A 25083-nucleotide genomic window follows, 5' to 3' on the forward strand; every position below is an offset into this window, starting at 1 on the left:
GATGCCTGCTTTTGGGATGCCAGAAAGATTCCCAAACCAGAAGACCCATCCCATATCCTATCTGGACACTAGATCTGAAAGGGTCCTCAGACCCCTCCCCACAGAGGGATTCAGAAGATCCCCCTGCCTCCCTGACACGGGACTCTGAGGACATGGTGCTATGTGAAGCAAGCCAATCACGAAGGACACCTCCTGCAGGATTCCACGCACAGGAGGGGCCTGGAGCAGCAGACTCAGAGGCAGGAAGTGGAGTGGTGGTTGCCAGGGCAGGCAGGGGGCGGGGAGTTAGTGTTTAGGGGGTACAGGGCCACCCCCTGAGGGACAGAGAAATGATAGGGAGCCTCGCCTCCCCCTTCTCAAACTCTCTGGGAGCTCCAAAGGTGCTGAGAGATCACCTGACCCAGAAATCCAGGAATTGGCAAATTCTGCTCCACCTGGCTTTACAAGCAGGGCAGCCATTAAGAAAACTGTGTTTCTTTTTGGCGTATCTGGAGATGGCGCCCAAGGGCAGGGGGCCCCAACCAACCGGGCAAGGTGGGGGCGGGGGGGCAAACACTCCATGTGCCCTTCCCCCAACTTGGTGTGAGAACAAACACCCTTCCATGGTTGGAGACGGCAGCCTCATCACGGGGACCGCTCCTGTGCCCTGCGTCTCCATGGAAACGATGCACTGCCATCCCAGGGGCTGCCTGCTTCCTCTTCCATGTATATTTTTTCCGCTCCATCATTAACAACTCTGGCACACAGACGCAATCTCTCAGGCTGGGAAGCGGCCAGCTCCCCGACTTCTCTCGCACACTGAGTCCCCACATCGAGGGGTGGGGGATCACTGGCTGGCTGTTGCCATGGTAAAGCTGTGACATCAGGGCAACCCTCGTGAGAGGTGAGGGGGGGTGCAGGCGGGCAGAGGCCAGCATCTCCAGGAGGTACAGGGCACTTGAGAGGGGCTTGTCAGGCAGTGGGTGAGGAGTGGAGGGCCAGTGCGTGAGGAAGAGGCTCTAAAAATAAGTCGCTTTCAAGAAAGGTTCCAGAGGCAGCGCCGGATTTGTTGTCACTGAGGAGAGCTTCGTGAGCTGCTGGCCCCGCAGCAGAGACGAGACCAACCGCAGCCATCACCTCTGAGCAGGCTGTGTGCTAGGCCCTGGCTGGGCACCCTGCACCCACTGTCGCATTCAAGTGCAAGGTGAGCCCAAGAAGCCAACACGCCACTTCCTGGCTCACAGACGAGGAGGCGAAGCCCACGGTGGGCCAGTTACCGGCCCACGTCATCAGGCGAGTGCATAGCAAGGCTGCCATCCGAACCTCTTTTCTCGGGGTGGGGAACATGCATGGTGCCAGAGCTCAGTTGGTGATGTCAGCAAGCAGGACAGCTGGGGTCTCCAGCCACTGGGAGGAGAGTCTGCCCCCTTCAGGAGATGGACACGCTGCCACTGGCAGAAGGGTTGGCTCTGGACAGAGTGGTTTGGATCCAGGGAGGGATGTGGAGGCCGAAGGCCTGTGTGACCTCGGGCAGGCCCCCACACCTCCCTAGGCTGCTTCAACATGGGTGTGCTTCAGGGGTCAGGCTGAAGATGAAGAAACGGTGCATGTGGGATATGCGGCACAAAGAAAGTACTAGAAGTCACCAAAGGTGCAGTTACTGGTTTGGTAACCTCAGATCTCTCACCTCCAAGGTGAGATGATCATCCTGCCCTTGGCTTCTCACTGCAAAGGTCAGGGAGACTGGTGGATCTGCAGTGGCCTTCTAGAATCCCTGTGCAGGTCAAGCCCTCAGTGGCCTGAACGCTGCCACTATAGTGAGCTGTGTGAGCTTGGGCGGTGAGCACCTCGGGATTCAGCGGCCTTGTCTGTGAGGTGGGTAATGCCATCACCTCCTCACGGGGCTGAGTGGGACCAAGTGAGAGCAGGGACTCCAAGCCCTTCGCTGGGCACCCGCTCAGGCAAGAAATAAGGAAGTGACACCTCATGGTCACCTTCAGCACCACCCTCTTCTTCAGTTTTGGGGCAGTCTGGACATTCCCAGGCTGGCTACGGCTGGATGGGGGCAGCTCTCGCCCCCCTCCTCCAGGGAGGCCAACCCACGGCCTGCCCACAGAGCCCCCTGAGGGGTCCCGCTCTACATACCATGCTGGCAAACAGCTCCCCATCATCGTCGCAGGCCACCCCTCCGGGGCTGTAGAGCTGAAACCAGCCGTCTTTGCCGGCCCGCACACTCAGCAGGCACGAGTGCACCTGTGGCAGAGGAGGAACACGGTGGTCAGCCCCTGGGGGCCTCTACATGCAAACATTAAAGGCTCCAACAAGTCCAGCAGTTAAGAAACCTGGTTAACTTCTAGTCCAGTGACTCTCACCTCCTACTAAATACCACGGAAGGGCCTTTTGGGAAAAATTGTGGCATCCATCAACTGGGCACCTCCAGCCACTCACCATCAGCTCTGCGGGACAAAGGGCCAGGCCTGGCTTGGTCAGTTGCCCTGGATCAAAGCAAATCTGCAGCCAACTCAGGGCAGGGGGAGAGGTTCAAAGCAATTGCCCAGGCTCAGTCCCCCTTTCTCTTGTGCCTTTCTCGGGGGGGCAGTGGGGAGCTCTTCTTTCTCCCTTCTCTCTCTGCACACTCTAACTCTCTCCTGCTCTCTGCCCTCAGCTCTCTCTGAACTTGTCTGCTCACTCTCATGGCATCCGCCTCCTCTCTGTCTCTGTGCCTCTCCCTGGAGGCTCTCTGTCCAGGCAGGGCCAGTTTCGTGCACAAGCACAGCTCTCTCGGTGGGTCTCAACCACCCTCCCAGAGTTCTGTTTGTCAGTGTGTGGGTGGGCATGTGTGTGTGCGTGTGCAAACGTGTGCGTAAGGAATTCCACATCCACCCTGGCCCCTCCTATAACTGCAGAGAGAGAGAGAGAGAGAGAGAGAGAGAGAGAGAAAACCGGAGGAAGACAAAGACCTTTACTTCTTTCCCTCCTCCCTGTCCTCAGAAGAGCGCTGAGATGTGCCTGATTGTTTCCTTCAGGAGTGAAGGACAATTTGCTGCCAAAAGCCACTTATTCACAGATATTCAATTGATCACAACCCACACATAAGTAAACAGAAAACAGAGGCGGTGGGGCTTTGATTTTTCCCTCTGAGTTGGAAGGATATCAAACGCTAATTTGTCTACTTCAAAGAAATGAGGAACCAAGAGTATGAAACTCTATTCAGCAAATATATCAAACAATTTATAGCTCTGGCTTCTTCAGGAGGGAGAAGGTGGGAGGCGAGAGCGAGGAAGAGAAACAGAATCAAAGGAGAAGCAGCAGGAGCCTGGCGAGGGGCCTGCTGGGGGCAGGGCCTCCTCCCCCGAGGCCCCAGGCCGGCCCCTTGCTCACCAGTCCCTGGGGGCCGTGGTCGGTACCAGGCTTGGGAAGCTCCCTCCCAGCACTTGGCTCGCCTCTCTGCTCTGGGAAGCAGCTGGGACCACTTTTATTTGTCAGTTTCAAAGTTTGTGTTTGAAATAGAGGCTCACTTTCCAGGGGAATTCGGAGAATCTGTCTTCACACGCAGTGAAGGATGGTGTAGACCAGCACCGTGATTCGACCACTTAAGAGCTCCCTATCTGCCACTTTTGCCTCTTCCCACTGTACCTGAGGACCATTTTTGGAATCAGGGTTGAGAATCAAGGTGTTTTAAAACTTGATCCTTCTAGAACTGGTTTACAGTGGGGCCTGAAGAAAGTATACTCTGGGTCCACTGTGGGGAAGAAACCATTTCCTCTTCTGTCGATCCTTAACCGCCTGCTCTGCTGGGGGTACACGTGTCCTGTCTGTCCCCACCTGGGAGCCAGGGCCCCTCACACCCCCAGCTCCATGCCCACGGAGAAGGGGGGTGTGAGCTCCTCCTCATCCTGCTCATTCCTGCAGCCCTGTCGGGCCCAGTGCGTCTGCTGCAGAGCTGGCCACTGAACACACTCTGTAGCCACACTCCCTGGGCTTGAATCCTGCCTTGGCCAGGTACCTGCTGTGTGGACCATGGGGACGTCCCTCAGCTTCAGGGTTCCCAACGCTAAAAGGAGGGTGCTTCTGATGTAGGACCGGGTGATGAGAGAACATACTCGTGCTGGTGGGATGGATTCGAGGAGAAAATGCACGTGCCTGATGCAGGGTGAGGCACCTAATCCAGGCCAGCTATTGCTATGCTGATACATCGGATGGAGGAACCCAGGCCATGCTGAGTCCTGGCTCACACAGCCTCCGGGGGTGGGGGATGGGGGGAAGCTGAGCTCTCCCTGAAGCCCAGATACTGGAGGGACAGAGTGGCCCCTCAGGGAGGCTCTCAGCCACCATGTTCGGGAATGAAACTCGGCTCAGATCCTAGCTCAGATGTCTCCCCTGGTTTGCTGATTCTCAGAACGGCAGGTGTAAGGAGGATCTGGCACTATGTTGGAACTGGCTGGAAGCCCTGTGCCAGCCTGCCCCTAAAGCAGGGCCCATGCTCCAAGAAGAAACTGCCAGCTGGTGAGAAACCACCTCTGGTTAGCCTGGGCTTCCAGTAAAGGACAGACATCTCAGGCCAGGCTTACTCCCCCCACATCATGGGGGGGTGGCTGTGTTTATGCACAAGGCACAGAGCCTTCGTCAACTGTTATGAATGCCCGTGGTAGAAGAGGAGGCCCTGACAGGTGCCTTCGAGGGGGGAGGGAGCCCTCACCTCTTGTCGTGGGTCTTCGGCGAACCTCTGAATCACGTACTTCAGTTCCCTGAAACATATGGGGTGGGGGCAGAGTCATTCCCTGGGCCCTGGTTTGCGAGGACTGTGAAGGGGGCTGAGGGGAGGCCTGGGGAGCCTGGTCGAGGGGGTGGGGTCAGGAGACGCCCGGACAGGCCTGGACACGTGCTGCAGAACTTCCAGGAGGGGCCACGGTTGCCTCCCGGGATGCATGTGAGTGAGCATGAACGGGCTGGATGGAGGGCCAGCCACTGGGGGCCGGCCGCTGGGGGACGGCCTCGGGAGGGAGGATGTTGACACCGCAAGGAGGTAGTGAGGGCGTTGCCCAAATACTCACTTGGTGAACTTCTCGTGGGCGAGAGCTCTGTAACAAAAACAGAGGAACACTGCAGTTAGTGGGGTGCTTTTGAAGCCACAATGATCCAGAGATCTTCCTCTGGGAACGGTGAGGCTTTGTCTGATCCGAAGAGTGAGAAGGAGGCTGAGAATGAAACATGGACATCTCGTCCCTACTTGGAACTGTACAACAACGGCCTCCTTTGAGGGGGCAGAGCTAGTAGGAAGGGGAACAGAGGGAGCCCCCCCAGCCCCCAGGGCCCGCACCTGCAACAGCGCCCATGACCCAGGCTCCTCTATGACTGCGGCCGTGCTAATTACGGCCCTGAAGCAGTGGGGCGTCTGGGGACCGTTCTCCAGGTGAATTGCATCATGGGCCAACTGTCACGTGTGTCTCCGGGGCCATGGGGACGGCGGCTGCGGCCCATGACGCCACTGCTCTTTGGAGACGGCGTGGCTCTCAGGAGTCAGATTTCTCCGGTCTCGAGTCCTGGGGGCCCCAGGGACCAGCCGGGCCAGCAAATGGGGCAATTACTGGGTGTAATGTCCCCCCTTGGAGAGCCGCATCTCATAAACACAGGCTCGCTAATGGGCTCCTGAGAGAGCCCCGAGCCGCCTCCCGAGGCCTGGCTTCTCCACATCTGTCAAAACAGAGGCCTGGCGGCATTTTAGGGCCTGGTTATTCAGACAAAGCCTTCTCCTCAGGCCATTAGCCACCAGACAGTTTTCTCCCTATTTTCCTCGGATCAATTCAATATTGAGAGGAGGGCTGGCCAGAGAGAGATGGGGGGCCCATCTCTGACCCAAGTCGCTGTGGAACACCAGCGAATAATCATAATGGGCGTGACGAGAGAGCATTCAGCATATCACGGGATGGCACAGAAAACGACTCCACGTGCCCGCTCTTGTGTCTTTCACCGTGGCCACCGGAGAGCACAGGCACGTAGTCCTGGTCTCCTCTGAAGCATATCAAAGTCGCTAACTTCATGGCATGAAGGCCCAGTGGGGAGGGCTTTGTGTGCCTACTCAGTGCATCCTGTAATGCTGCAGCGAGGTAATCTCCCTGTCTTTCTGAGGGGGGTGGAGGTGTCCCCAGGGGTCCCATAGCTGAAGACCGACCTCTCCATCTCCCACTACTGTCCCTGGTGTTCCCGGGGTGATCTGTGGACCACTGAGGGCAGAGAAGACAGGGATGGGACTTACTCTTTGGGGAATGGAATGGGTTGAAGCAAGCTGGCCAGGGACGGTCTCCAGTCATCATAGTCTGACCTAGAGAGAGAAGGAGTGACAGTTAGGCTTGGACTGGATCAGGAGAGGTTTACCGTGTGCTGTCACGGATGGCCCGAGATAGGGCAAGCGAGCGTCTGGCAGAGACTCACATGGCACCTCCTGCTTCCAGGGAGTTGGGAAGACAAGCAGCTGGTATCTATGGGCCTGACAGGACCTGTCCAGAGATTTCCTTATGGCAGCCGAAGGGGCCAGCCCTCCGGCTCCCTGGGGTTTCATCCCACCTCACCCCTGTACCCAGGATGCCAGATCGTTGCTCCTTCTGGCTTTGGAATTATCAGATCGAAACCCTAACCCTAGCACCTTACAGCGTGCCTGTGTTTAGAGACACACATGTGATGAAGGTAAAACAAGACCATCAGGGTGGGCCCTAACCCAGTGTGCCTAGCATCCTAACGTGGAGAGGAGACAAGGACACACACACACACATACACACACAGGGAAGCAGACCCTGTGAGGTCACGGAAAGAAGGCCCAGGAGAGAAGCCTCAGAGGAAACTGCCCCTGCCCACTGCCCACTCCACGATTTCAGACTTCCGGCCTCCAGAACTGCCAGAAAACAAATTTCTGTTGCCGAAGCCACCTGGCTGTGCGGCCACCCAAGCTGACCAGCAAAGGAGGCTTATGTTGGGAATCCAAAGGCATTCTCATTTTTGACCAGAACTGAGGAGCAAATTTATAGGCTGATTCATAAAAAATAAAAATCACATGCTATTTATTTGCAGTTTGGGTCAACCCTCCTGATTTATCAGATACTTCTACTGTTATGTCCAGATAACAACTCTTTTTTTTTTAATAATCCTAATTTTTTTTTAATTTTTATTTATTTATGATAGTCAAAGAGAGAGAGAGAGAGAGAGAGAGAGAGAGAGAGAGGCAGAGACACAGGCAGAGGGAGAAGCAGGCTCTATGCCGGAAGTCCGACGTGGGATTCGATCCCGGGTCTCCAGGATCGCGCCCTGGGCCGCAGGCAGGTGCTAAACTGCTGCGCCGGGCCCAGTGGCACAGCGGCTTAGCACCGCCTGCGGCCCAGGGCGCAATCCTGGAGACCCGGGATCGAATCCCACGTCGGGCTTCCGGCATAGAGCCTGCTTCTCCCTCTGCCTGTGTCTCTGCCTCTCTCTTCGCTCTCTCTGAATGAATAAATAAATAAATCTTTTTAAAATAAATAAATAAATAAATAAATAAATAAATAAATAAATAAACAAACAAACAAACAAGCCGCTGCACCACCCAGGGATCCCCAGATAACAACTCTTTAACAAAACAGTCACGGCTAATGACAGTAGTAACAACGGTGACAGTAACAGTAACGGAAAAAAAAAACAGCAGCTGCAACTGTGCCAGCACACTACACATGCGTGGCATCGCACCAAGACCTTTACCTCTGTTTGTTTAGTCTTCACAGGGAAGTAAATGAGATGGGCCTTATTCAACAGATGGGGAAACTGAGGCCCAGAGAGGTTAACTGTGCGAGCTAACACAGCTGTGGTGGATGAGAGATCAAATCCAGGCTTGGCAGTTGCCACCTCTGACAGACGGCAGCTGAGGCCTCAGGTGGAACCAGGCACAGAAGGGTCCTGCCCCTACCCTGGTCCGGGGCCGGTTGCTTGAGAACAGAGATGTTAGCATGAACAACAGTGACAGCTGCGATGTGCCGAGCACTCACTGCGTGTTGGGGCCTGCTGAGCCCACGGGATCAGCCTGTGTTCCAGACGGGGAGCAGTTAAGTAACCAGCAAAGTGGCTACAGAGAGAGGTCCCAGGAAGCAAAGCAACAGCTCCTGGAGGCCGCTGTGGAGTCAGCAGGGCCCCCACCCTGCCCCCAACACACTTGTACCAATTGCCCCCCAGGAGGAGCCAGGAGGTCAGGAGCAGGAACATGCAGGGCATGGGATGGGTGGGCCTTTACTAGACACTAGAGCAGCCACACGTGCCCCGGGTAATACTCACAGACACCTTGCAAGGTGCCAGTTATGACAACCCATTTTGCAGAAGAAAAACAAGGCCCACAGATGTTTCATATTTGTACAAGTCACCAACTGGTACCTTGGATTTGACCTCAAATGCCTCTGTTGGAAAGCAAATCCAGAGGTAGCCAGTGCTCACTGACTGTCCTAAGCCAACCAGGCACCTCTGAGGTCCCAGTACTTTAACCCACATACTAGGAGTGAGGCCACTGGAGTGGCCCCGCCCCCACCCCCACTGCAGACTGCCCGGGTGCCCAGGTGCACACACACCATGCTTGAAGCAGCCCCAGGAGGGGCCGCATCTTATCTCTGCACCTGCCAGGTTGGGCACCAGGCCAGGCAGATGGCTGGTGCCCAGAAGAGGCCTGTTGAGCTGTGGACCCAGCACACACTAGGGAGCTGCAACCAGGGTCTGGGGTTCACTTGCACGTGGAAGAGGATGTTGATAAGTGGAACAGCATGTGTCCTCAGTAGCTGCAAGCTCTAGCATGCAGTCTGACCTGGATCCTGTCTTGGTTGGGGTAGGAAGCTGGATTCTGGGAGGAGGGCGTATTTGAAGCACTCATCCAATGGCCTGTGTTGAGGGGGAAGCTACAGTCAGATCCCTACAGTATCTGAAACTGTAGTAACTCCCACTTGCCCAGTAGCTGTGCCCACAGGAGGGGCCTGACACTGCCTGGACTGGCCTGGGCTGAGGAAAGGACCCAGACCTGAATTGTGGGCCTATGGCCCTGGGGCTCCTTTGCATTTAGAATCCAGTGTTTCTTAAGCTTCTTACCACCATCTGTTGGTGCTCCTCTGCCTCCTGCCCTGAGGAGATTTCTCGACATTTGTCTCTGACTGTTCTCCCAATATGCTGTGTATCTCTTTATGTGCTGTATGTCTGTCTGTCTACATTATAGGCACCTTGAACATCCCGAAAGCCTGCGATGAGCCTTAGGTGTCAACCACCAAACACTCAGTCTTCACATTAATGGGGCCAGACTGGCTCTAGAACTCCCCAGACCTCCCAACAAGGTCAGGACAGCTGCCGAAGGTCACAGAGCTAATAGGAGGGGAAGCTGGACTCTGAGCACGGGGACCGATCTCTAGCCTCACATGGCACTTCTTCGATTGTTTAGAAGCCAGATGGCTGAGAACCTTTCTCCTGCTGTGGTGGGTGTGGGTAACACCAGGGACAAGCGGGGCAGGTGAGGGGGTGGACACAGGAAATGGGGACAGGGTGGTTCCCATGGCTTAGGGCAGCTGCTTTGCCCTGGCAGACATACAATGGACACGCAGCAGAACTGGAAGCCGACTTGACAGCTGCTGCCTGAACCAGAGCTCTAAGCTGCCCCGTGGACAAGATGCTTCCTCCCAGCACACGCTTTCCTCCTGCTTCCCAGGACTTTTCTGCATGATGTGGGGAGAATGCTGCCCTACCCACATGATGGAAGCTGATGCACCAGCCAGAGGGCAGGTGCACCATGTGAGCCTTGAGAAGCCAGGAGTCCCCAGCACACTGGCCTGATCAGGCAGGCCTTGCCCTGACAGCTGCATGTCCAGCAGCACCCAACCTGAATGCCAGCCCCCTTGGGCCACAAGCCAGACAACACAGTGTGGTGGCTCCCTGCGCTGGGGGCATCAGGTTCTGGCAATGCTCCCAGGACTTGGTTCAGTTCCACCAGCATAGCCACCCTCCTCTCCAGGTCTGTGTGTTTGGAAGCTGTTTCAGCCAGTCCTCGTCTGACAGGGTGTCCGAACTCCTAAACAATTCCTGTCCCTGCAGCAAACCACTGGTGTTCACTGGGGAGCTGTGACATCTGGCTGGGGCAGGTCTTTACCGAGCAGCACTGTCCCGGGTGATGCGTGACACTTCCTGTGTCCACCACCCAGTGCCTGCCTCTACGTTCTGGTTATGCTGCCCAGTTTTTAGGACAACCCAAAATCTGTCTGCATTTTCCCTGGAGGCCCCTGAGGGATGAAGCATCTTTTGGCTCACTTCCAGCCCAATAAGACCTCTTGCAAAATGCATGTGTTTGCAAAAGATCAAGTAGTCAGATTTGAGCTGGTCAGAAGCCCATGCCCTTGCCTGTGGCCTCCCGTGTATCAGCAGCTTCCCACACTCCATCCCACTAGGCAGGGCAATGTCGTCGCTACTCGGGTTCAGGGGAACTAGGAAGGAGGTCAGTTGGGACTCCTGGCACTTAGCACAGAGCTTAGCCCAGTGGACATGTACGGCTAGCGTCTGATAGAGGAATAGAGGAATAGAGGAATAGAGGAATGCTGGAATAAATGTGTGAACTGCACACAGCTTGCAGGTTCAGAGGAGGACTCCAAACTCCTAGAGACCCAAACCCGCTCGGTCTTGCTTCTGAGTCCACATTCTTTCCATCGTACCACCCAGCCTGGGCCTCACAGGCCTGTGCTGGGAAGAGTTTTCCTTTTTAAGGGTCTCCAGGGAACTTCTTGGGGCTTATGTTACTTTTCGAAGGTGTCAGATTCTAATGATGCACAGGCCTTCTTGTGGGCACGAAACTAATCAGGGGCTATGTGCTGAGCTGGGCTGCCCATGCTCTGGGGAGCGGCAGGGCCTGCCCTGGTGGATGGGCCAGGCCCAGGCTTTAAGTGTGGCTTCTTTGGTCCCCACAATGCTGTTAAGACCCCCTCCCCCAATTCCATATTAAATTCTCTGTTTTCCTTTTTACACACATCTCTCAGCAGGGAGTGTTCCTGTTGGTAACAGCCACACACTTTTACCAAGAACCAGCACCGGGCCAGCAGTGGAAAGGCCCTCTGTCATGACACCCATTGTACAGACAAGAAAACCGAATCCCAGGAGCCAAGAAGGCTGCTCCAGTTACACAGCTGGTGAAGTGAGATGGCCACAAGTCCTCAATTCTCAGACAGCATACGTGTCGTGCAATCTGAATGTGCACTGAATGCCATATTCGGGCTTTTTTCCTCTCAAAGTGCTGCTGTTAAATCAAGGATGCATCTCACTCCCAACAGTATCTCAAAATAGAGGAAACACCGTTATAACCAGAAACTGTAGTAACTCCCACTTGCCCAGTATCTGTGCCTGAGAGCCGTCTACACTGCGCTGGCGCCCAGGGAATGTCCACCTCATGCTCGTGCCCAGAGGCAGCTGTGGCTCAGAGAAGACCGGTAACTCACCACAGGCCACAAGCCACTCCTGGCATCCATGGCCCCGGATGCAGCATCTGGCTCTGAATCTGTGCTTTTTCCTCCATCCACTGGAGCTGCTGGGGTTTATGAGTCCGATGTGTCTGAGGGCCTCATGTTGGCCAGCGACACAAGCAAGCAGCAGGGTTAGGGAAGGGGGCGGCTAGGAGAATTTATCAGGTCCCAATTGTGTTCTCAGCCTCCCCTCCGCCAAGTGAAAAAGGCTTCCAACATGTATAAGCCTGTTGTGGAGACCCTCGGGCAGGGGTGAGGTGCTACTTGGGGTAGCGGTCAGGAATCCACCTGGCTCCTGCTGGCCAGCCCTGGACCGGGCACCTGACCCACCACCCCTCCCCCTCGCCGACACCCTGGCAGCTGGGCCACGTGGGCAATGGGAGCAGACCAGGAGAACAGAATCGCATTCGTGAGCGTGTTTACGAAGAAGGAAAAAAAATATGTGTCAACTGCATGATGAAGCACAAGCTCTCAGTGTGTAATGAGAAATGTGAGTTGGGGCACAAGCCGGCAGAAGGCCTGGGAGTTGCAGGTGTTTATGGAGAACAGCTGGAGGAAGGAAGGGGGCTGGGGCAAGGCATAGGCCATGGCTGCCCTGTCCCCTGGAGGGCCGATCGCTGCTCCTGGGAGAAAGTGGGGGCTGCCCCTTGCTTTAAAGAAAATGACTGTGTTCTCAAAAATGCTCTCTGAGTGTGTGTGCCTAGCGGTGTGTGTGCATGCACCTGTGTATCCATTTGTGCAAGTATGTGTATATGTATATACCACAGGCCTTGGTTTTCCAGCTCCCAGTCCAGGTCAGCAGCTCACCAGGCAACTGACAGATGCCTCCACCCTGTAGCCCACTAGTGCACTCCTGGCAACACCACGTTCACCAGAGAGGCTGAGCACAGGCTGCATACCCAAGCAACAACACAGGGACTCGGTGAAAGTCCGGCAATATTGACCAGCCCCGGGAGCCAGGCATACCCCTGGATCGAGGGGCCCTCATGCCGGGTCACTAGACAAGCACCATGCATGGGTTAGATGTGACCACAGAGTCATGCCCATCATCCCTCCGAAAAGCCCCTACCCAGCACTGACTGCACCTGGAAATGCCAGAGTCTAGACTCAGTCCTGAGAGTAGGGCAGAGCTCCATTTGAAGCCTAGCACTTGTGGGAGTGACATGGGGAGGCATCTTCTGGGATCTCCAGACCAAGGAGGCCCCTTTGCCTGGGTCTCCACGAAACAGGTGCGCGTGAGCTCGAGACGGGTCTGGGTGGTACAAGTGTGAACGGCAGAACTGGAAAGCCCCCTGAGGGTCAAATATTAAGAGCCCTTTATTCTAGAGGCATAAACCGAGACCTGAGGAGGGGTAGGGATGGGCCCGGAGCAGCTAGCTCAGAAGCAGCACCAACCGAAACAGACCTGAGCCTCGTCTCCTTCTCCGAGCTCTTCCCATCAGCCAGGCCTGGACACAGGCTGATCTGCACGCCACCCTCTATCCCTGCCCACTGGGCACGGCTGGGAGTCAGGGCCCTGGGACTTGACATGAAAGACACACCAAGCACCCAAAGCACGCACAGATCACACAACACAGAAACACGGTCCCATGCTGGCTCGCAGGCGTATCTGCAGGCATGCACACAGAGAAACACACACATACTCCAACTTATGTGCACAAATGCTTGACCCACACTGTGCACTCAAGCTGCTCATGCCCAGAAGCAGCACAAGCACCCAGACCCAATCATACTTGTGCACTTACACATACAAGCACTCCAAACACACATATAGAACCCTGCCAGAAAAATCCACATAAACCCCACATCCAACTCACACACACATACACACACTCAAGCAACCACATACATGTTATACGCCCACAAACTCAAAGCCACTTAAACATACACGCACTCACAAACTCAGAATGAGCCCCCCCGACCACTGAAGCAAAATGTAAAGACATTCACACACTCGCAGACACACTTGGGTACCCATGTGCTCATGGACATCCTGGCAGCGGTTGCAGACACTTACACACACATTCTCAAACTCATGGGCACACCTATATACGTTATGCTTATGCATACATCTGTACGTGTGCCCGGATGCTCCAGCACACATGGACATGTGTAGCCCTCTGTATAACCCCCACACATATGCACACTCTCATGCACAAGCATATGTTCATAGACCTATACACCCTAAATGTGTGCCTTCATGCCCTCCAATATGCATCCTGTGCACCAGTTGCATTTATGCACACCTGAAGTGTGCACACTTATACCTGTGCCCACCCACTCAGCAGGCTCCGCCCTGACTGCCTTGAACTGGCAAACAGCTGCACGCAGCTGCACAGCCAAGTCCCCCTCTCCTGCCCTACCAGTGACAGGCATGCAGAAGGGACACTCACAGCAGCTTGAGGATTTCCACGTAGCAGCCGAGTGTGCGGTCGGCCTGGGGACCCAGCTCGATGCTCATGGTGCTGCAGGCAGGGCTGACCATGAGGCAGTCGATGAGGTTGGGCTCGCTGTCGTTGCCCGCGCTGGCCGTCAGCGCCGGCTTGGCAGTGCTGGTATGCTCCACCTCCACGTGGATCTCGCTGGAGGCCACGACTACCGACTTGAGTCGCGCCTCGGACAGTGTGGCTTCCTGAGACACCAGGTCTGGGCTAGGGTGCAGAAGGCGCAGAGGTAAGGTGGGCTTCCGGTCGCAGGGCTGCTGGCAGCCGTTCCGGATCTCCTTCAGGCTGGGGGAATTGTCGCGGCTGGAGGGAGAGGCGGAGAGGGTGTGTGAGCATGGGCCACCCGCCACGAGCTACAGCCCAGTGAACACACCGAGCTCTACTGAGCCGATCACCTCCCTGAAGCCCCGTGGCGGTGCCGGGGGTGAGGAGGTCCTATCACCGAGGACACTGTGGCTCGGTCTAGGAGAGCACTCTGCTCCTAGTGTGAAGACAGGGAGAGGTGGAGGTGGCATCCACATCTGAGTGTCTCACTAAAGCTCACACTGAAGTCCGTTCCACACACAGCTGAGGAATGGACGAGTGAATGTCAACTTCTGCATGATACCCGTAAGGCCCTGGTGGTCACCTCCACCACAAGACCTTCCCTGGCCAGCTAAGGAGATCTCCTGAGTGCCTTTGCTTCTAGTTGCATCCTGGAACCTGGCTGCCCCTCTTTCCCCCTGGGCAGGGCCCAGACCTCACCTCTACATCCCTGGCCAGGTGAGAAAGCTCAGCATCCATCTCCACCTGGAAGCTCACTTCAAAGGGACCCTAACTCCCAGAATTCTAGCCTCCTGCAGTCCGCAGGTCCCTCCTGTCCACAGAATCACTCTGGCTCTTTGCAGAACCTCCAGGGATGGTATCTCCAACCACCTGGAGGAATGGTGTTTGTTAACAGGCGTTCACTGAGGAAAGGGCTCTGTGGCATCACTGATGTCACATCTGTGTGGGAAATGCTGGGCCAAACACAATGAAATTAGGCCTCTATACAGCAGGACTTGTCAGAACCTTGAGGCTTGTTAAAGCACCCCTCCCCCCCCCTGGCCATTCAGTGGGAGGCTCATTAAAATGAAGGCAATTCCAGCAATGGGCTTTCTTTGTTGGTGCTCCTGGGCAGCACAACACTAAACGCCATCACAGACCACACAGATATTCTCAGACCTCTCTGAACAGCCGGTATTACCATCTCCACATTACAGGTGAGGAAAGACACTCTCAGAGGTCATATGACCTGTCCTTGATCATAAGTTGAGGTGGCTGGGATTTGAAACTAGGTCTCTGACTATAAAGCCTTGATTCCTCACCACCATGGTGGCTTCCAAGATACTGTATGATCCTGTGCAGATCCTCCTCCTCCTCCATGAAATCTTCCCTGATTTCTTCCATTTGCCACCTTTACACTTCTACCCCTGAACTAGAGCTTTCCACCCCTGGCTGGATGCCGGTATCCCTGGTACTGAACATCCTGAAGCCCAATGAAATCAGAATCTCTGGGTTGGGGTCCAGATACCAGTAACTTTCTGGGCTCTCATGTGTGGTCAAGGTTGAGTCCACAGTTCCAAGAGACTCTGAACATGACAGCATGATCACAAATAGCTGCTTGTCTAGGCTCTCCCTAAATATGCCACACACAAGCGCCCTGTGCTCACAAAGAGATGTACGCATTCCTCGTACACAAGGACTGGTTGAGCACACATCTCGGATGCAATGTACCTGGAGGGCCTGAATTTCTCCAGCACGTGCTACACACCAGGCCTCAGCTGAGCCCACCAAGGATGTTTGATAAATACACTATAAACTCTGCTGGGGAAGAGCAAAACCCATCAACTAAAGTCCGAGAATTCAACGGCTGGTGGAAAATTGTGTGTGGTCCGGGGTGTGTATGGGGGCAGTGTAATCATCTCCGCAGGCTCAGAGCTAATTTGCTACCCAAATACTCAACACTCCATTTCCCTTTGTTTGCCTCTGCTGGGATTTAGGAGTGGATTTTCAAGGCTGTTTGGCTCAGATCGGGTGATTTTCCAGCGAGCTATGCTAACCTGGGTCAAGTTGTCTGTTCTTTTGTGAGTACATCGTGTACCCACCGAGAGCACTGAGGACAGGCTCAGAGGACACAGGACTTTATCTTCCAGGGACTGACCACCAGAGTGGGATGAACCTGAGCCTGGGAAAGGTCTCGCAGTACTGCAGCCCTTATGGTGACTTCCTGGAGGAACTAAAAGGAAACTACTCTGGGCTCCAAGGGGGCTGGGTTGCTCTGAGCTAGGAGCTGGGACAGGCCTATGCAGGATGCAGCAGGACCCGCCTCGCGTTCCCGAGGTCTCCCCCTGGGCACCTGGTTGGGATCCACCCAAGGTCACACTTTACCTTCTGGTCCATCCTCCGAGTAGCAGCAGCCAGTGGGGGAGTTTGGAAACTGACATCTCATCAAATCCTGTCTCTTCTTAAAACCTATCAGCGACCCCAATGCTCTCAGAATGAACACTCCACAACTGAAACACAGGGCCAGCGCTGCCACTCAAAGCGTGGTCCCCAAGCAGCAGGCGCAGCAGCAGTGGTATTACAGGGAGGCTGCTAGACAAGCAGAGTCTCAGGCTTCCCCAGCAGACCTGCTGAATCTTGAATCTGCATTTTAATGTCACCCCCAGGAGCTGCTCAGCACAGGAAGCTGGAGGCCTGGCCTGGCCTGGCTGCTCTCCTCTCCAACTTCATCTTTGCTTCTCTTTCTCTCTCTGCTCTCTCTGTGACACTGTTCCCCTCCCTGCCTCCCCTACAGTGGCCTTTATCCAGGAGCAGATCACTTGTGGACTTTGCACAGAAATCGAATTCCTGGGCCTATCCAGGAAATCCTGTGTCCAGTCTGCATTTTAAAGAAGGAGCCTGAGGATTCTGAGGCAGGTACATAAGGACCACAGATGGAAAAGGTGACTAATGCCAACCCCATCTGCACTGCTGGGCCTTGGCACGTGCTGTTTTCTCTGCCCGGATCACTTGTCCTGCCTCTCGCCTTGCCGACAGCCAGGAACTCTCAACTTAAGAGAGGTTTTACCTCCCTGAAGGATCCCTTCCTCACCTTCCCCCAGAGCAGGAGTTCTCAACTCTGGCCACACACTCAGTGTGCCTGGGAAGCTTAAAATTAAAAAACAGCAACAACAACAACAAAAAAACAAAACTGGGGCTATCTCGTTTAAATTAGATTTATGGAGGATGGGGCCCAGGCAGTCCTTTTTTTCTTTTTTAAAATATGACCAGTGTTACGCTGATGTAAATAACTCACCAGGAAAAAAGAGCCTGACTGTAGTATTTGCCAGTGTCCTCGGTGAGAATACTACCATGACTGGACCCAAACTCTCAAGGTGCCATCACTGACCATGGAATTGGGAAGTGCTATGCTTCCAAATGCCCGTAGGGTTCTAGTACACCCTGGCTGGAACTTAAACTCATGGTCACATACTTCCATCTCAGGTGCAGAGCTTTGTGAACTTTTACACATCCCCTTGTGTAAAATGTAGCCACCAGGTCAGGATTCCTCCACCCTGGCACTATGGACATGGGGGGCCAGGTCAGTTTCTGCGGGGGGCTCCCATGCACACGGCAGCATGTTTAGCAGCAGTCCTGACTTCCGCCCGCTGGATGCCAGCTGCACCCCTCCTCCTGCCCAAGTTGTGGCAACCCAAAAGGCTTCCGGATACTGTCAGGTGCCCCTTGGAGGTCAAAACTGCTCCCAGTCGAGAACCCCTCACCTAGATCGAGGTGGGAAACATTTCTAGAAACCCAGAGGCTTCTCTCAGGCCCTTCTACCTACCTCCCCATCCCAAAGGTGGCCATTCTCTGCCCTCTACCACCACATATTCCTTTTCTTATTCTGAAATTCCAGGAAGAAGAATCACACTGTATGTTATCTTTTGGGTCTGGCTTCTGTTGCCCAATTCTGCATTTGGGAGATTTATTCACAGTTTGCTGATTGTTCTGGTTTAACCATTCTTGCTGCGCTATAGCATCCCTTTGTGTGAACGGACACCAACTACCCATCCATTCTACTGTTGCAGGACATTGGAGTTGAGGCAGATTTTCGTTAGGGGCTGTTACAAATAACGCTGTTAGAACATTCCTGCACGTGTCTTCTGATGAATACAGCAAAAGCTATGAGCAGCTGGGTCACAGGGTATGTGCGTGCTTAGCATATGTTCTGATTTTGTCAACCCTTCCCAGCTGACAGGCTGCCAGGGTTGAGACTCTCAGACACAAACCACGTTAATGATGCGTCTGGCTTCCACCCTCACAGCCCTGACCAACACATACTATAAAACTGCTTGCTCGCTCCCTCCCTCCTCCTCCATCTCCTGCTATGCTGTCCGTTCTGGGTGGGCAAGGGCTCCATCTAGCTGGTTCACCTTTGTGCCTTCTGCGCCTGGCATGAGAGCTGTCACCACATGAGGGCTGAGAGGATGAGATGGACAAGAGCCGGTTGCTGCTGCCCCAGTCCTCTATACGTGCAATAGTGTATGCAGTTCCTAATTCTGGTCCTTTCCACCCCTGCCCCTTTCCTGGGGTGGGTGTCAGGAGAGGGATTTCCTGTGTTCTTCTGTTTCCTGCTCCTGAGTCAGGGAAGCCTGCTGCAGGGCACCTGGCAGGGCTTTGAGGACTTGGTGGGAGCATTCTGGGAGGTGCTGTATCGTGCTACTGCTCCTGCCCCCTCCCAATCTCAGGCCAGGTGTCCACCAAGTGGGCCCTGGGAGGCCGAGATGTGTCACAGGCCTCTGGAAGAAAAGGAGTCTGAGAGTGTGTGACTCTCCAATGGTTTTCCTGCTTCCCAGGGTGGCCTGCGTTAGAAGTGCATACAGGCCGGCTGCAGAGCTTCAGTGTGGGAGGCCAAAGACAATGACTGTGTACAAGGGATGCTGGGATGGTTGTACCAGCCATGTGCCACCCTCTGACATTCTTCTTTCTTTCCTTTCCTTTCCTTTTCTTTTTTTTTCATTTATTTTGCTTTTAATATAACATGCTGTAGGACATAGAACAAGCACTTGTGAATGAACTGCATGACATCTTCATGTTCTGGCCCCAGGGGTACTATCACCTCTTTGTGAACAGGAAAATGAGTCAAGATTGGACAGGCCCACTTCAAGTATCAGGACCTAGGGCTAAGGACGTTAAAAACAGTAATCCATCCTTTTCAAGTCCTGTCATAAGAAAATATGCCCTGAATAAGTTTTTTTTTTTTTAATTTTTATTTATTTATGATAGTCACACAGAGAGAGAGAGAGAGAGAGGCAGAGACATAGGCAGAGGGAGAAGCGGGCTCCATGCACCGGGAGCCCGATGTGGGATTCGATCCGGGGTCTCCAGGATCACGCCCTGGGCCAAAGGCAGGCGCTAAACCGCTGCGCCACCCAGGGATCCCCCTGAATAAGTTTTTGTGGCCCCTTCCCCAAGACTTCAAAGTACAGTGTTTGTTTCAGAGGTCTCATTTGTAGATTTTCCGTGTCTCAGAATGCTCTACTGCCTTCTCTCTAAGGACTGAAATATACTCCTGCTATGCTCCCAGCTCCAGCTATACACATTTTAGTCTCTGGGAGTTGTGCAATGTACCACTTGAACAACTGGATAGAGGAGCTACAGCAGATGCCACCTGGTCCCACACATCATATCCTAATGGCCTCAGAGGTCACTGTATAAAGTTCTACAGAAACTAGTGGCATCTGCGTCACTCTGCATCCCAGGAGTGAACCTCAGTCAGAACAGAATGGAAGCTGGCAGGTAACTACCTCAGGGGAATGACTCAGACGTGTTGTACACAGTCTCCGGGGAGGTCCCCGTGGGGAATGCACAGGTGCCTGCAGTGGTCATCAGACTTTACTGGCTGTCCTCCTTTCTTGGGTCTCCTCGCAGAGCTTCCTAGGGTTACTTCTCTAATCAGCTGCTTGCACCCAAGCCCCGGAAGACCCAAGGCCATGGCCCTGCCATGCCCTTTTCTGGTCGCTCTCTACCATCTGGTTCCATTTTATTGTTTTCTCAGCCTTTCTCCGACTCAATCCTGCGTATTGTAGGTTATCTCCCCCAGTAGCCCCTAAAACCCTGCCTGACACATGGGCACTCAAGAGATACATGCACACCACAGGCAAAATAAAATCCTGTGCTGACAAAGATAAGGTGGAAAGGGAGCAAACCTACTGCCAGCCCTTGTGCACAGACACCCACACATTCACACGCGTGGACATCACTCACAACGCCCCCCCACACCTGCACCTGTGTGCATACGTTCTCGCTCTCACACAAGGCCCAATGTGGCACACACTGTGTGCCAGGTGATGAGAAATCTTCAGAATAAAACACTTGTTCCTGAAGCCAAGTCAACACAACAGCCTCACAGTTGCCAGTGTTGATTCACAGTGTTTGCTTTTCCAGTAACATCCCTAGGTTCTGGGCTGGGAATCAAGGGGCACTCAGGATTGGCAAACACACTTGAGGCAGTCCCAGCGAATGCCACTCCCTGACCTGGTACAAGCCTCCCTCTCCAGTGACTTGGCCCTTCACTGTCCCCATCCCGAGGTGGTGGCAGCCCCCATGCAGGCTCTCCTGGTGGCAGCAGCAACTGACCTGTTGATGAACTCTTCGTAGCAGGAATAGATGGCAGCCAGGCACACGGCCACCAGGTTGGGCAGGACCCGGGGGTGGGGGCAGTGCCCCGTAGGGCCGTGCATGCTGGAAGAGAGCAGAGGACAGGGTGAGCAGGCCAGCTACAACAGTGGTGCCTGTGTGGGGAGGTGGGGAAGGCTGCAGCACCCGTCAGGGTAGGGGGCGCACCAAGCTCTTTGCTGGGGATCCAGCAGTACCAGGATCTGGGTCCTGGCTCTGCCACGGGCAGTTAGCGGAGAGCCAAGCTCCAGGCTGCAGGTTCTCGATCCACGTGCCTGGTTCAAGTCCATTCTCAGTTTGCTCAGCTATAAAAGGGGAACATGGCCCCTCCTCAGTGGGTTATAACTAGGACCCCAGTTCATGGAAACACTCAGCATACGGTAGTCACATGTGCTGGGACAGTCATATTTACACCTAGGGGTTTTGGAATAATAATTCGTAGTACCACATTTCAGTCTCAAAAGTGGCCTTATTTGAAAGAAAAGATTATTATGGTCACTCTGGCCCAGCATGGAGCCTGGGACACATTTGCTAAGTCTGCCCTTAAAGCCAGGTGTTCTTTATTATGGCTCTCTCTGTGCCTCAGTTTTCTGATCTGTAGAATGAGGCCAATACTGCTACTCCTAGGCTATGTGGAGGTTGGGAATAATATCAAACACTCCTGGAAAATCACTGTGGCCACTGGGGATAAGAGAAGCCTAGCCTGAAAAAATTTTACAAACCGTAACTGGGTTCTTTAAAGGGACCTGAAGTCACCTACACTCCAGTGGAGGGATACTTATTTGGGATTTAGAAATACTTTTTGAGTTCTAGGTGAGTATTTTTAGGAAACACGTAGCTTCAAAACCAGCTTAAACAGGCTATTTTGATTTTCTTAAAAAAATGAGAAGAGTCATGACAATGATCGCTGACATCTGCCTCGCGCTCACACAGTTCCTAGTATTTAAGGGTACCAGTTCACTGAATGTGCACATTAACAGGATGAAGTGAGTACTGGGGTTCTCATTTTCCAGATAAGGAGATGGAAGCACAGAGAGAAAATTTAAAAATCCAAGAAAAAGCAACCCCTCTCCTCAAAAATACCGTGAGTAAGAACCAGAATATCTGGCTTTCTCTTGCCCAAGTTTGGAAGGGAGCTGTTCAAGCTCTCAGTGATGACTCTCCAGGGCCAGTGAGGGATTGTCTCCTGACACACTTGGTACTTGTAAAGGAGAGGGCTGGGACCCACGGAAACAATATTATTTAGGACTGGTACGAATTCCTGAGTTCCTACTACATGTCAGGTACTGTGCTGGGGGCTTCCTCAGGTATCATCTTATTTCATTATACAACCACCCCGGGGATAGTGGAGCAAACAGGACCGGAGAGGTACAGCAACCAGCTCAATGTCACACAGCTAGGAAGTGGCTCAGAGCACATGTGGTTGGGAGGACCCGGGTGATCCCCCTGGAAGATGAGATGCTCGGAACCTTTGAATACAAGCAGCTTCTCTCCAGGCATTAAAGGAGCAAGAGGAGAGCTGGCTGGCAGGCAAGGTCGGGAGGGGGTCCAGCTGGGATACCCACCTCTGAATGAACTTCTTCACCACTTCCATCCCCGCATTGAGCTCATTCAAGGCGAGGATGTACTCCTGAGTAAACAGCCTCAGCCGTGGGCACTTCCCAAAGTCCTGCAGAGAGAGCAGAAGGGAGGAGCTGGGACCAGCTGCAGAGGTCAGGATCTCAGAAGGGGCAGTAGGACCTGGCTCTGCTCACAACTGTTGGTGTGGAAGGCAACAGTGGTGTTGCCACCCAGCTCTTCTTTCTAGAAAGCACACATTTTTTTTATTTCAAGAAACTGACCTCGTAACACTCTTGCTCATACCCTTTGATGGCTGCCCTGGAGCTCAGAAAATGTCCTGATCCCGAAGAGTTTTCTGGCACTCGTAGCAAACTCACTGGCATGGTACCAATGCCCCCAGGGGTCCACCTGCCACATAGCCATGTTCAGAAACCAGGCCCGCTGGGGCTTCTCTTCTGCAACGTGGTGAGGGGGCCTGCAGATGGTAAGCTGGGGCTCCCACAGTCCCTGGGGAAGCTGCAGACTCTCCTTTTGCAGCCCCCTCAGAGTTTCTGGGCCCCCTGCTCTCTGTGAGCTCTTATCTGAGGCCACTCAGCAAGTCAGTCAGGAGATGTCCAACCTGGGAGGAGGGCTGTGGGACTTCCTGGGGGTATGGAGGAGATAAAGGTAGCCCTGGACAAACGTACATCTGGGCGTCCCCAAACATCATCAATGAAAAGATGCCTGTTCCTTCTCCTGAGCAAGAGGGCAAGAAGGAGGTCCAAGAACCAGACATGGTCCCAGGTGAAGATGGTTTCCAGTTATGGGCTCTTCAGATGGCTCCCTCTTTTCTTTTCTTTCTTTTTTTTTTTTTTAAGATTTTTTAAAATTTATTTATGAAAGACACAGGGAGAGAGAGGCAGAGATATAGGCAGAGGGGGAAGCAGGGTCCAGGCAGGGAGCCTGATGTGGGACTTGATCTTGAGACCGCAGGGTCATGCCCTGAACCGGGGGCAGGTGCTCAACTGCTGATCCACCTAGGCATCCCTGATGGCTTCCTCTTGCTCTAGGCTGACCCCAGCCCCCACTGGGTTCCAGAAAATACCTAAGGAACATTTGATGACCTTGTCCTTTTGGTTGTAGAAAAAGCTACCCTCACATGGCACATGGAATCAAAAAGGAGGATCAGAGACAGATGGACAAGCTTGAAAAAGGCTGGCTGGACAGGTGATGGTGTGTGTGAGAGAGAGATGTGGGGTGTGAAAGGGTGTGTGAGATATGGGGTGTGGGAGGAGGTGTGTGAGAGAGACATGGCATGTGGGAGGAGGTGTGTATGAGAGACAGTGGTGTGTGGGAGGACACGCGTGCATGTGAGAGACATGGGGTGTGGGAGGGTATGTGAGAGAGACATGGAGTGTGGGAAGAGGTGTGTCTGTGTGAGAGACACGGGTGTGGGAGGAGGTGTGTGAGAGATGTGGGGTGTGAGAGGAGGTGTGTGTGAGAGAGATTGGGAGTGGGAGGACATGTGTGTGTGAGAGAGACGTGGGGTGTGGGAGGGTATGTGTGAGAGACATGGAGTGTGGGAAGAGGTGTGTCTGTGTGAGAGACATGTTTGTGTACGTGTGTGTGATGCTCATGGCCTGGAAGGGAGGTGTGTGTTCTGGACAGTGAGTGGCTGGGGAGGGAGGTATGCCTATGGGTCTGTGGGAAAAAGGATGCAAGAGAAGGGAGGGGAGGGTAAATCTGCTCAACATTAGGAAAAGGCCCCAGGCCCCAGGGCTGAGGATGTCTCCATCCACCAGCTCAACTGAGGCCCTGTATCTCACCTCAGCTGATGCCTAATTTGGGGGCACTGAACAAGGACAGAGACTCCTGCCTACTCCAATGAGCAGCACTGGTGGACATTGTTTTCTTAGCTTCCCCAGCGCATGACTGGGGCAGGTGACAGAGTTCATCCGAGAGTGAAGAGACACATGGTGGCTGTTGGCTCAGGGACTTGTCAGGAGAGGAGCCTGTATCCACCTCCATATTCACGGGGAGGGGCCTGGAGGTGCCAGGACCTCAGGGAAGGCAGTTCTGCTTGTGGACATCTAAACCCGGGACTGGGGTTTGAACAGTCAGGAGGCACAGGTCAGTGTGGTGAGGATGGTGACCAGCACAACATCAGGGGGGAGGGTCACATCTCCAAACTCATCTGCCCTCCTGCCCCCACAAAGTGGAACCCAATAAAAAGCAACTGGATCAGCATTCCAATTTAAAGTAAAACGGTAAAAAAAAAAAAAAAAAAAAAAAAAAAAAAAAAAAAGTAAAACGGTGGAGACTTTCTTCATGGATCTAAGTGACTGTGTGCGGGGCCTCATGGGAGCTCTGGGTAGAACACATCTCTCTCATGCCCTCCTGTCTGCTCAGAGGAGCAACTTTCCAGAGCAGCTGGGTGCTTCTTCCCGTGGAGTCAAGAGGCTGAATGGGGGACCCCAAGACAACGAGGGGCTCATCTGTTTCCATTCTCCCTAACAAGGAATCCTGCCCTTACAGACAGAGGGCAGCATAAGCCAATGGGAAAGCCCAGAAGGAATATCTGTACATGTGTGCACACACATACACACCCACACAAACACACATAACTCACACATACGTAGAGAGAGCACGAGGCTAGATGAAGCCTCTTGCATGAAGAGAAGACTAAAACTTGATTGATGGTGCTTCCAAATGGAGGAAGACATGTCAAATCCCCTAGTGCCCTGGAAAAGGGTGACAGGAAAGCCATGTGGTCCTCTTGGGGCCTCATCATCTGTGTCATGGAGTGAGGGATGTAACCATGGATCTCTATGCCCTCTTCCACTTTCAAGGGTTTAGGAGTCCATGAAAACTGTTTCAATTCAACCCTGCTAAAGATAACTATCTTTATCTTTGCTATTAGATTTCCAGATAGTCAAGGTCACTTTCTTGGA

At 53.7% G+C, this 25083-nt stretch overlaps 1 protein-coding gene across 2 annotated transcripts in view; it reads right to left on the reverse strand.

Moving 5' to 3' along the window:
- Nucleotides 1-25083, reverse strand: part of CMIP (c-Maf inducing protein) — a 228780-nt gene that overhangs the window by 9030 nt on the left and 194667 nt on the right. For both annotated transcript variants that reach the window (XM_025988583.2, XM_025988584.2), the window contains 7 exons: nucleotides 22159-22262; nucleotides 20555-20659; nucleotides 13862-14215; nucleotides 6236-6301; nucleotides 5034-5060; nucleotides 4679-4727; nucleotides 2125-2232 (listed from right to left, as the gene is read on the reverse strand). In XM_025988583.2, the coding sequence (XP_025844368.1) occupies nucleotides 2125-2232; nucleotides 4679-4727; nucleotides 5034-5060; nucleotides 6236-6301; nucleotides 13862-14215; nucleotides 20555-20659; nucleotides 22159-22262 (813 nt within the window). The remainder of the gene's footprint in view (nucleotides 1-2124; nucleotides 2233-4678; nucleotides 4728-5033; nucleotides 5061-6235; nucleotides 6302-13861; nucleotides 14216-20554; nucleotides 20660-22158; nucleotides 22263-25083) is intronic.

This window comes from Vulpes vulpes, chromosome 12 (assembly GCF_048418805.1).
Source record: "Vulpes vulpes isolate BD-2025 chromosome 12, VulVul3, whole genome shotgun sequence".
NCBI lineage: Eukaryota > Metazoa > Chordata > Mammalia > Carnivora > Canidae > Vulpes > Vulpes vulpes.